Genomic DNA, 13560 nt, shown 5'->3' with positions numbered 1-13560 from the left:
GCAGTAAAAGTGTTTTGGTGTATTGTGGTGATTTAGTGTTTTTATTTTGTCAAAATTATTTTTTATTTTAAAGTTATAAGTTATAATTTGATTCGTACAGTACACTCTTACTTAGCTATGATATTTTATATGAAAATTATTAACACGTATTCATTTTAAAGGTTTTTGTACACGACATGTTTCGAAACATCATCGTATTGAGACATACACAAATTTCACCTGTTTTTATTAAGTAGCTTACTTAGTTCAAAGAATACAGTTACTAAATTCGAATCTAATTAAAATAACTTGCGGTTTTATTGGGATCACTGTGACTAATTCATGATACTTGTGTTCGTTTTCAATAAATGTTTAATGTAGGATAGTTATTTCTCTGACTTTTATTCCTGGTAAACATAATAGACCCTTAATGCTGTTGGTTACTTTATTTTAGCTATGTTGTGATATCGTATTTTTCTTTTTGGTTTCTTACTTTACCACTCTCATAAACAAAGTAAGTGGCGCCCTTTTCACTGTCTTTGACCATACCTATTTGAATTCTTAACATCAATATTAAAATCTCTGCAGCCTATATATTATCATTTTTTTATTTTAATATTTAACAACATTAGAAGGTCACTGTGAGTCAGAAGCCTTACCTACGAACCCAGCTTTCCTCTAACCCTGAGCAACGGATTCTTTTTTCATTCTATTTGGGTAACGACAGAAAAGTCGTCACACATAGAAGAATAAAGTATATGGCGCCCAACGTGGGGCTCAGCTTAATTTGATTGACTCAGCTTAATTTGATTTACTCAGCTTACTTTGATTGGTTCAGCTTAATTTGATTGGCTCATGTTCTATTTAACTGGATCAACTTAGTTTATTTTGTTTGACTTTTATTGGTAAACTTAATTTAGTAAAATAATTTCTATTAGGCTCAGATAAATTTTCTTTAAGGCAAAGACTATAGTTTTGAAATTTTGTTTTCATTATTTCTGTAATTTAATTTTTATAATTTCAGTACAACAGCAATTTTTGTTTTTTATGTTATAGAGGGTGTTTGTTTATCGGTTTAGAACTCAGAGATAAATAACTTGATACTTCTGACTACATAGTTTATTGAAATTTTGATCTTGATATAAATATACAGGTAAGGTTATATTTTGAATATACAGAGTGGACATAATTTTAGTATACAGGGTAGCGTTGTTAGTACTTGGTAAAATTTTGGAATTTGTTTTGAATATTTGAGTTTTTTTTCTTTTTGACATTGAACATAATTTCTTTCTGATAGATTGCGTCGAGTCATAACAGCTTTTTGTTAAAATTAGTAAATTTTTCTGAATCATTTAGTCTTTAATATCTTATATAACTGAATTACAATGGAGAAAGAATCTTTTAAAGTTAATCATTTACGACAAGTAGAATTAGATTATGAACTTCTTATTAGGGGTATTAAGACATCTAAAAATGTTGAGAGTAAACGTAAAATTTTGTCAGGTCTTTTAAGTATCCTCTTTCTTTTGATCAAGAAATTTTCGAAATTAAAGCAACTTTAGATTCAATTTCTTTGTCAATTTCTGAATTCGAGGGTGGAGTAAATGATTCAATGTTTAAAGTTATAAAATCTCGTCTTGTACATTTGGCTGGTAGAATTAGAAGAGTAATTTTAGATGAAAATCGTGCTGATGCAGAGACTATTCAAACTGATGTTTATACTAGTTGTTATCAACTTGAAGCTGACTTATTTTCAAAAATTTCTGACACATGATATTTTAAATGTTAGTTCTGTCCCTTCAGGACCGGTTATTAATGTACCGCCTCCTATTGTGACTTATGTTGCTAAACCTTGTCCAGTCTCAGACTGGCCTATTAAATTTAATGGTAATCCTCAAGATTTATTTTCATTTTTAGAAACTGTTACTGAGCTTTCTGAATCACGTAAAGTTAGTGAACAAGATTTATTTTCTTCCGCAGTAGAACTTTTTACCGGGAATGCTTTTTTTGGTACAGAAGTATTAAACAACATGTTACAGATTGGAAATCTCTTGTAGAAAGATTAAAGAAAGACTTTTTGCCACCAGATAATGATGACAATATTTGGTCGCAAATTAAATCTTATAAACAACGAAAAAATGAAAGTATTTTAATTTTTATAGCAACTTTAGAGAATCTTTTTAGTAGATTAAGTAAATGCCCTAGTGAGGTTAATAAGATTAAAATTATTAGACAAAATTTACTTCCTGAATACATTACTCAGTTAGCTTTAGTTGATGTTTTATCTGTGTCTGAACTCTCTAATTTGTGTAGAAAATTAGAAAATGCTAAACATCAGAATGAAAAACGATCTAGAAGTTTAAATGTTTCTCAATTGAATACCACTCCTGATTCTAGCTCGTCTGATTCTCATCGAGTACAGTTTTGTAAAAAGTCTAAGAATGTCAATGCTCAAAACAAAAATAAAAATACTACTGTTCGGTCTGCTAGTTATTCTGTAGCGTCGTCGTCTTCTGACCCTGATATGGTAAATACTTCTTCGAGTATGCCCAGATCTGTAGAAAATTCAGGTAAGGAAGCAACCTCGCGTTTAGTTTGTTGGAATTGTTCTGGTCCAAATCATACATTTCATGATTGTCGACAGAAACGTAAGGTTTTTTGTTTTAAATGTGGTAATTTAGGTGTTAAGTCACCGGCGTGTCCCAAATGTTCAAAAAACTAATTGGACGAACTCGTGTTTCTGGTCGTGCAGTTCAAAAATTCAAACCCAGAAATTTATTTTCAGAATCTGATTGGAAGAAGTGGTTATTATGTGTTAAGAATTTTTATAGATCCACCACTACCAATCATAAAGTTTCTCCTTCAGATATTTCAGATAATGATTCTTTTGTATGTCCGCAAATTTCCGTTTTGAATATAGATTTAGACCATACTGACGCATGGTATGAGACTATGAAGCAAAAGATTTTAGCTTCACCTGGTTCATTTCCACAGTGGAAAGTTGAAGATGGTTTTCTTTTTAAGTTTATTCCGGTACAGCTACCATTTTCATCAAATCTTCAAGAATGGAAGAAGGTTGTTCCACGTCCTCAACGTCGTAATATTATCGAATCATGTCATAATCCGCCAACTTGTTCGCATTTGGGTTTCTATAAGACTTTATCAAGACTTCAAGAACAATTTTTTGGCCCAAGATGAGAGCCGATGTTCTTAAATTTGTTAGGAGTTGTCGTGTTTGCGGAGCTCAAAAATCTTCTAATACTATGCCGTTAGGTAAGATGGAAAAAAGAAAAGCAAGTTAATATGCCTTTTCAGACAATCGCTTTAGATCTTATGGGTCCTTTTCCTAGATCAAAAAAAGGGTCATAAGTGGCTTTTAGTTGTTGGCGATTGGTTTTCGAAGTATGTTCTTCTGTGTCCGTTGCGTTCATCAAAATCTCCCTATATTGTGAAGTATCTTGAGAATGAAGTTTTTCTTACCTATGGAGTACCTCAACATATAATTTGTGACAATGGTCCTCAATTTGTTGCGAAAGAATTTAGAGATTTAGCTAAGAAATACCAAGTTCAGAAGATCTGGTATAATGCTGTGTATTCTCCTCAATGTAACTTTGTTGAGCGAATGAATAAAACTGTAGGAACAGCTATTAGAACTTATGTTAAACAGCATACAGATTGGGATGTTCAGCTCTCTAATATTCAGTTTGTTTTAAATACTTCTAAACATGAGGTCACAGGTTTTTCTCCTTCATTTTTAGTTTTTGGTAGACATATTCCCATCTCTGGTAAGTATTATGGTCAAGTTAAATTTTCTGAAGATTTTGAAATTATGCCTGGCGATCGCAACTCTTACGCTTCTGAACTCAAAAATCTTTATAGTGTCTTTAGCGAAGTCCGTAAAAAACTTCATGCTGCTTATGAAAGAAACTCGAAGTCTTATAATTTGCGTAGGCGTGATTTATCTTTTCAGGTTGATTTGGTTTGGAGACGTAATAAGGTCTTATCAAATGCTGGTATTAACTTTTCAGCCAAGTTATCTCCTCGTTTTATTTTATCTTCAGTGCGAAAGAAAATCTCGAATTTAGTTTATGTTTTAGTAGACGAGAATGGTACTAACGCAGGCCGCTGGCATATAAAAGATTTAAACCATACCAAGGTCACACGATTGACGACAATGATACAGAAAATGTCTCTACTACGTCACACAAATTCAAATAATCTATTATGTCCGATTCCTTTTTAGGGTTTAGTCTAACGGATACATAGATTATATTTTAGTTTCTTTTTAGTTCAGATTAAACAGTTATACAACATTTGCTTCTCGTTTTTTTACGGATTTGTCGCGAATCAGTATAACTATATTGTCATTTAGTTTTTTGCATACCTATATTTTTGATATGTTATACTATTTCTATTTGGAAATGCGAGCATATGACAGTATTTTTTTTCTTCGAGTATTCTACAGATTACCTAATTTTGAGTAAATATTGGGATGGTAATTCTGTTAATCACTCATATAGTTTTATGTCATTTGCTCTATTCTTTGTTATTCAGTTCAGAAGAATCTGAAATGTAAGAGATTCTTGTATTTTGTGTATTCTGAGAACACAACTTCGTGAAAAAGCGAAAAGTTGTTATGATTTTGATTGCAACCTAGAAGTGAGACGTAGCTAACCTCATGACTTCGTAAGTTTTACTGTGTTTTGGATATTATTGTGATCTTCTTTCCATATTTGCAATAGCGTTTCATAGGCTGGAATCCTATGTTACGGATATTTTGGGTCATTAGTGACAATTTTTTTCTCTTTCTTTGTGTCTTTCTATTGTGTTTTCTATTGTAATTTTCCTTCTTTTTCTCATACAGGTGAGTTACCTTGAATGGTTAACCGGTGAGCATACAGGTTGTGGCGAAGGTCACGCCAAACTAACCTCTTATAGTGATCCGTAGCATGGCTTTTGTTGAGGTTCTTTTATTGTTTGTTTGTTCTCTGCTTCCTTGGGTGTGAGGGGTCGCATGAATGATTACACGCGATTTGTGAATCATTTCGTTGCCTCATACTAGGTGGGTTGAGTGCAGGCGATCAGCGGGGGAATTTCTTCAGAAAAATCTGCGCTTCCATGGGATTCTTTTTTCCTTTCCTATCCCAAACCTTTTTAGTTTTAAGTTTAGTTTTAGTTTATCATATATTTTGTATATGATTTTGTTTTTTTTTTGGATTATGTGGTGATTTTGACTTTCCCGATTGTGTAACCTCCCTTGATTTGACATACCGATTGCGACTTACCAATTGTGACTCCTTTATGGACGTGTGATACACTGATTTCAAAAATCTAAAAACATGTACCAATTTAATTTAGTTTTCCTTAGTGTTGTTTGGGCGAAAGTCCTCTTTGAGGGCCTTTCTTTTTTTTTGGAGGGGGGCAGTGTAGCATTTTTTATTTCCTTTAATAAAATTGAATTTAAAATTCTATTTTTATTTAAATTTCTTAGTATTAGCGCTATCTATTTGCTAGATGCCAAAGATATCAAACTTCATTTATTACAGCTCACTTGTTTCGATATTTAATTTTTATTAGCGCATCTATTTGCTAGATGCCAAAGATATCAAACTTCATTTCTTACAGTTTACTTGTCTTGTTTATTAGCGCCATCTATTCGCTATATGCCAAACTTCCTTAATTGCATTTCACTTGTCCCAATCTCACGTCGCTGTGGATTGCGATTTTCTGTTCTAATGATTTCGATCATATGATATCACTTTTTTCTCTCATTTTGTCTGTGGTGAATAGGGTTTTTTGTTTTCGTTTCTGAAACTGAGAAGAAGGTCTTTTTTCTGGGAATTTGGATCTGAGGAAGACGCGTGTTTCGGCGTCCGACAAATTTTCCAGTGAAAAGCACTCTGAATCCACTTTTCGATTTCGATTGCATGGGTATCCGATTTGGAAATTTGAAAACCTTGTAAAGTATGCAATCCAGAGTATAGATCGTATTTGTTTGGTTTCTTCTTGGAATGATCACCGTAAGTTGTTTTTTTTATTGAGTATCTGTCCTGAGAATTGAATTTTTTTATTTATAGAGTAACTACCACATGGTACTCAGTAACTACCACATGGTACTCAGTAACTACCACATGGTACTCAGTAACTACCACCTGGTACTCAGTAACTACCACATGGTACTCAGTAACTACCACATGGTACTCAGTAACTACCACATGGTACTCAGTAACTACCACCTGGTACTCAGTAATTACCACATGGTATGCAGTTATAATGCAGTAATTATTGTATGTTTCACCCACTTTCATTTTGTGTGGACCTATGCAGACCTTAAGACAGTGTTCCTGACATTACAGTCGTTCTTTTGGCTGATATCGAAGACATCTCCTGCCATAGTCATCTGCATCCACTTCTGTTAGTCTGGAGAATACCTACCTACCTGTTTACATCATAAGAAACTATATTCAGATAAGTCTAAAGTTGATACACAAGGTACGCTTTTATTTTATAATTTTTGAGGCAACAGATTTAATAACCTGGTAAATTATCACTATTTATCCCACATATTGTAGTCAAAATTATTTTTTATTTTAAAGTTATAAGTTATAATTTGATTCGTACAGTACACTCTTACTTAGCTATGATATTTTATATGAAAATTATTAACACGTATTCATTTTAAAGGTTTTTGTACACGACATGTTTCGAAACATCATCGTATTGAGACATACATAAATTTGACCTGTTTTTATTAAGTATCTTACTTAGTTCAAAGAATACAGTTACTAAATTCGAATCTAATTAAAATAACTTGCGGTTTTATTGGGATCACTGTGACTAATTCATGATACTTGTGTTCGTTTTCAATAAATGTTTAATGTAGGATAGTTATTTCTGACTTTTATTCCTGGTAAACATAATAGACCCTTAATGCTGTTGGTTACCTTATTTTAGCTATGTTGTGATATCGTATTTTTCTTTTTGGTTTCTTACTTTACCACTCTCATAAACAAAGTAAGTGGCGCCCTTTTCACTGTCTTTGACCATACCTATTTGAATTCTTAACATCAATATTAAAATCTCTGCAGCCTATATATTATCATTTTTTTATTTTAATATTTAACAACATTAGAAAGTCACTGTGAGTCAGAAGCCTTACCTACGAACCCAGCTTTCCTCTAACCCTGAGCAACGGATTCTTTTTTCATTCTATTTGGGTAACGACAGAAAAGTCGTCACAATGTCTTTAAAACTGCATTTCCTTCATTCCCATTTGAGCTTTTCCCCGAAAATATGGGCTCAGTTAGCAATGAACAAGGAGAACATTTTCATCAAGATATTGCCACAATTTAGAGGCGTTACCAGGGAAGATGGGAACCTACTATGCTAGCCTATTACTGTTGGAGATTCATAAGAGATACCTCTCCATCTCAGTATAAGAGAAAAGCCAGTCAGACCAAAAAAACCTTGCCTTTCCAGTCAAAACACTAGTGAAGATAAGACCTAGGTACTTTAGTTTCCAGAAAAATTGTGATTTTTGACCTGCCATATTATCTAGAAACTGTGATGTGATGGAAAACTTTTATTTATATATTTATAATTATATATATTTATAATTTATATATACTTTTATTATATATAAGTTAATAGTAAGAAATAATAATTACATAGTAAGACCCCAGATAATTTAAAAATTTTGAAATTTGTTGAGTAGTGTTATTAACGATCTAATTGTTATTTCTTATTTAACATATGGATAGTATATAGTATGTAAAAAACGATAATAAACACTACTCCAAGACATAGGAAAGACTACAAAAAAAATCCTGAAGAAGCATGATACATTAAATACAAAACGTCGAAAAATTATTGTTTTAATTTAACCATAGCCACAACACCCAAGAAACAACTATATATAATAAAAAAAATATAATATAAGGCTAAACAATACTTAATCACTGTCAATTTATTCAAAACGTGTAAAAATATAATGTAGGTTAGTAAGTAGTAACTAATTAGTTACTATAAGTAGTTAACACTATAGTAACGAATTGCTAAAAGCGTTTAGACGAAAATTATAAACGCGCCCATTTACTGGGCTATTTTGTAGTAACCAAGTTGAGCGATAAAATTGCTTCTAAATTTCTTGGAAATTTTGTTGCTTGGAACGGACCATATATATTCAAGCAATTTGGTTGGCAAATTGCCCAAATCGAGAATTTCCGACATTCTCCTTTTCACGTACATAATAAAAATAGTTGAGCAATCTGGTTGCCGACGTCCACGATTGGGCGATCCTCGTACAACCTCTTTAAATTGCTGGCAATCGCAACCCGTTAAGTCTTTTTGAAAACGATTTGTGATTTAAATCTTTTTCCGAAATTTTGACTTAAGACTTTTTAAAAAAGACTTAAGTCATTAAAATATTCAAGCCTTTTTATAAAAGGCTTAAGTCAGGTTTATATATATTTTTATGATAAGTTTTTAACAGCCAGCATTTCTTTTTAAACTGCTAGGCGGCAGCCAAGCAAAAAAACAATGCTCAATACCACTAGTAAATAAAATGTTAGTTTTTTTCATAAGCGGTGTTACTCGTACGTAGTGAGTCTGTTGTCTTTCAAGTGAATTCCCGACTCCGTTATGTAGCACGAAAGACGAACAAAAGAGATTTATCTGGAATATATTAAAGAGTGGCCTTAAAATCCTCCAGCTCTTAGCTTATGCCATCGATATATTACTCGTACATAGTGATCAAAACACCACCACTTTTTAGTAGACATGTTTTCGATGACATCTATCTGTAATGGATACATATAAAGCAGCGTTTTTTAAGGGCAAGGGGGCCGCCGTCTTATCTATGAACATTTGAATTAATAACTAAATGTCAACTTTAAATGTTCAGCTTCAATGTTCAGCTTTAAAACATAATTTCAAAGAAACTTCTTTATCAAATTTTTGGGTGAATTTAAAAAAAGTTTATAAAGAAATATCAGAAGAAGCACTGAAACATTTACAATTTTTCTCATCCTCATACCTCTGTGAAAATGCATTCTCTACTCTTGTATACATCAAAAACAAATACAAAAACAGATTACAATTGGAATCCGATTTGAGATTACAACCAGAGTACGTAGATCGCCGAGTAACGACAGAAACCGTCGGCTCTTTTGATGTGGTGGGACCAAATTTTCTTTCTCTCTCTTTTGACGTGTTTGACAGATGGACTACGTATTTAACTGCTCAACTTATGAAGTGGTCCTATAAACATGGTATACACTGCTCACAATTTGAAGTGGAATTAATTATAAAGTTTTATACATATCTTTTTTGTTTTGTTTTATCCTTATTTCTAAATTTGAATGTATAAAATATCTTACTGCTAATAAATAATTAAAAAATACGATTCGTTGCCTGGGGTATACTTGAAATAAAGTATATGGAGATATTTGATAAATGGCAACAGTGGCAACTTCGCTTCTTCGTATGACAGATAACCTACTTATTTCGCGCAGCCGCAAAGAAAATTGAAAACGGGACTGTCGCTACTCGTCGGTTTAGGTACTCTCACAGAATATACTAACGAAAAAGAAGCCCAAGTTCCTTGTAATAAATCGGTTCCATTTTCGTAACGCCATCTCTCGACATAGCTGACATTATAGTTTAGCCAAAGGGGTGCGGGGCCGGGGGGAATTGTAAAATACACTTTTTTATTTTAATTATTTTTATTCGCTATTTGCAATTTTATTTTTAAAACATATTATGTGAAACAATCACATAATATGTCTTAAAAAATAAAATTACAAACAAAACAAAAGGAATTAAATAATCTGAAAATCTACAAAGTTTATTGATAAAAAGTTAGGCTATGCAAATTGATAAGTATATTAAGTATAACCTCTTTGGTATAACATTGTTAAACAAACATTAACAAATCATAACATAGAAACAATCATAGAACTAAAAAAGTACTATTACATATAAAAACAGGTGATACAATACTTCAAAATTAATTTTAACATAATATCAAAACCAAAAATCAAACTGCAAACACAACCACACTTATCACAACAGAAATTAACACACACTTCCGCGGCAAATGTCCAAGAAAGACTGATCATTCTGATTGGTCCTGGTCCGGTCGTAGCTCACGTCGTATTGTCGGTAAGCAAAATCCCTGTCCAAAAATTTGACGATCAGCGCCATCATCCGTCATAATTGGGAAACTTTTGCTGGAACCATTTTTAATATTTCACTTACATGGCCCTGGGTACTCTGTTACAACTAAGTAAAAACATCAACCCGAATATTACTAATTTAGTTGCAAGAAAGCAACACCTACCTTCACATTAATACAGTATTTTTAATTTTTATAAAAATGTAATTTTCTTGTACTAAAATAGTTTGTCCTAAAATTTCTGTTTTTTTTTAATTAGGGGGGTCGAAATTGTGCTTGATTTTTTAGGGGTCCGCGAATTGAAAAAGGTTAAGACACGCTGATGTAGAGTAATACCACAGATCATACAGATTATAAACTTTGTTTTTTCTTTATAGTTTTTCGTGGTTCCAATTTTCGGAATCGGGTACTAGTTAGGTTACTAGTTTGCGCACATAGCACGCCCACTTATGGCCTCTAAAATTGTGCACAGCGCTTGACCGGCACAGTTATTAGAGAGATATCGGAAAACCGAATAGCGTCATGCAGTATTTACGCGTACCTTTATCATGGTTACGATATGCGCGGGTCAATTTTTAACGCAACACCCGCTAATAACGTTACCGCCTGACGTAATTTGCGGATCATTTACACCAAGCGCTATTTCTAAATAACGTTTAAAAATTGCTTAAATGAGCATGTGCGGGTATTTGACAACCGGGGCCGGCCGGCGAGATATTATTTTATGGGCGAGACCTTTTATTTTAGGTTATGTTTGAATTGTTTTGAATTATTACTTTAGTTTTATTAGGTAATTTGATATTTAAGTAACTGGGATTAGTTTTAATTAAATAAATATGGCCGAAAATATGGATTCCACCTCTTCCAATATTAAAGAACCTATAAAGATGCTTAGGTTTACAGCAGATGACGACTTAGCCCTTCTAAGAGAATTTGTTGCTTGTTGCCCTAAACCCACTGGCAGACGTTAAACAATAAAGCACTGGAAATAAGCACTTTAAGCCTTTAGTTTTAAAATACCTAGTAAACAAAACAATTTCAAAGTTTTAAATTCAAAGTTAGGTTAAGTTTAAATAGCGGACGCGACGCGAACAGAATTCTTTCCGATCCGATAACTATAAATGAAGGGAGTTAATACCACCTCACGTAAAGGAAATACCACCTGGTCTTATTAACGTCCATGCACGCTATTCGGTTTAGCGATATCTCTCTATTACGCTGTTTATTGTTATTTTACGGGAGTTTATTTTTGCGCACAGGAAATTTGACTCGTTTGCACATCGTTATAAAAAACAAATTTTGTACCACGAATTAGGGACAAGATTTTTATCTGTATACTTATAGGATACCTAATCTGTGGTACTACAAAATCGGTTAAATTTTATAAAAAAAAACATATTTTTGTACATATTTGTAGTTGTTCTGAAAATTAACCGTGTTTTTTGTGGTGTTAGTCTCAACTGTATCTACAATAAATTAATAATATACTTAGTAAGAAAATCGCCTAATTGGTAATACAAGAAACTTAATAGTAACATTAAAAAAAGGTACTTAAATTGAATTCTGGTTGTCTTGACTTGAGGGTAATTATATTGATTTAAGTCATTTTACTCACTTAACATGGGGATCATCATGATTTAAGTCAAAAATGACGAGACTTAAGTCATAAAAACGATTTAAATAACATTATATTGATTTAAGCCTTTACAAAAATGACTTAAGTCGAAGACTTAAATCATTTAAACTTTATCTTGAATTTGACTTACGACTTAAATTACTTCGATTTTAGAAATGACTTTTAAGACTAAAGTCTTTTTAAAACTTGTTGCAGCTTTGTCTAGACCTATGTATTTTTTTTAAGATTTAAATCAAGTAAATTTAATTGTATTTGATGAATGTCATCGAGGCGTAAGCGACCAACCAATGAGACAGTTGTGTAAATCGTTTAAAGATTTAAGAGATCCGCCAAGAGTTCTGGGTTTAACAGCCACTCTACTAAATGGAAACTGTAAACCCAGTCGTGTTATGGAAGAGGTTAAAGAACTAGAGGTAACATATCATAGTAAAGTTGCAACAGTTGATGGATTAAGTGATGTAAGCGGGTAAGTTATCAACCCACTTGTTTATGCGCCAATATACAGAGTGGTCCAAACTGTATTTCGAAAACTTCGGCAGCATATTCTGCACATAAAAATAAGTAAAAAAGTTTGTATAAACGTATGTCCTAAAATGCTTCGTTTCGGAGATACAGAGTGTTGAAATTTAATTTTTATTTTAATTTTTTCCTAATAATTCCTGAACTAAATTCGGTATTGGTATGAAACTGAAGTAAAATCTGGGAGTTTTTTACCATGATAAATTTGATTTCGATGTCGTTATGACTCCTTCATCCTTTTTTACTGTTTTGAAGAGTAATAACTTTTCGTCCGTCCCTGTATTACACTACTGACTGAAAAAATATACATTTGTACCTTTTTCTACGTAAAATTGTGTTTTGGTAAAAATCGCTGCGAGCAACTGTTCTCGAGATATTTGCATTCTTAATAATCAATACATGTAAGTATGTAAGTATGTACCGGGTGGCCAACTAAGAATGGACGCCCGCTGTATCTCAGAAACTACTTATCGTATAACTTTGGGTAAAAAGTTCTAATAAGTAAATCGACCAAGGAAAATCGCTGGAAATTATTTTCAAGTTCAAAAAATGTCCGCTAGGGGGCGTTTCTCTGATAACCTAATCAGAAAACAGGGTTTTTCTCAAAAATATGCAGGTGAACAGATATTTTAAATATTACTATTGTAATCATTGAGAAATTTGTAATTTTTTTGATATAGAGCATTTTTCTCTATCTCATAAAATAAAGTGGTGGGGGAAGGTTAAACTTGCTTTTATTTAAGTACGGATAACTCTGGTTTGGGGTTACCCGATTTAAACAAACTAGGGCTCGTTTAAAAGAGATTTTCTTCCTCAATGATCCCCAGTATAAATTTCGTTTCCATAATTTTTTCGTGGTAGCTAGAGGGTTGTTTGACATCATAACAGATATTGCGCTTTTGCATAAAAAGAAATAAATAGTAGGTTATGTTTCTTTTTACACAGTTAAATAGAGCACAACATTTCCAAAATATCAGCGGAAACCGCAACTTTCATCGAGAACAAATCATGTTAGGCTGCCGCTTAAGTGCCGCTGGATGATAAAGTTACATAAACACATTTAAATATTTATGACTTCATTTTTTTTAAGAAAACGCCCGAAATTCTGATGCATGAAAACTGAACTTAAACGTTTTGATATTTTGACGTAACAAAATTACCTCTTTTTGTTTCCTAGCCTACTACTATAATTTTTAGACCATATAATCCTAAGCGGCAGTCTAAGATGATTTGTTCTCTTAATATCCCCAGT

General features: G+C 32.6%; 1 protein-coding gene across 4 annotated transcripts in view; it reads left to right on the top strand.

The window, feature by feature from the left end:
• Window positions 1-13560, top strand: part of LOC115880804 (endoribonuclease Dicer) — a 135004-nt gene that overhangs the window by 11462 nt on the left and 109982 nt on the right. For all 4 annotated transcript variants that reach the window (XM_030898095.1, XM_030898094.1, XM_030898092.1 and 1 more), the window contains one exon: window positions 12015-12255. In XM_030898095.1, coding sequence (XP_030753955.1) covers window positions 12015-12255 — 241 coding nt within the window. The remainder of the gene's footprint in view (window positions 1-12014; window positions 12256-13560) is intronic.

This window comes from Sitophilus oryzae, unplaced genomic scaffold, assembly GCF_002938485.1.
Source record: "Sitophilus oryzae breed Bouriz unplaced genomic scaffold, Soryzae_2.0 scaffold_165_pilon_pilon, whole genome shotgun sequence".
NCBI classification, from domain to species: domain Eukaryota; kingdom Metazoa; phylum Arthropoda; class Insecta; order Coleoptera; family Curculionidae; genus Sitophilus; species Sitophilus oryzae.
The sequence above is the reverse complement of the archived record's forward strand: the minus strand, read 5'-3'. Positions and strand labels throughout refer to the sequence as shown.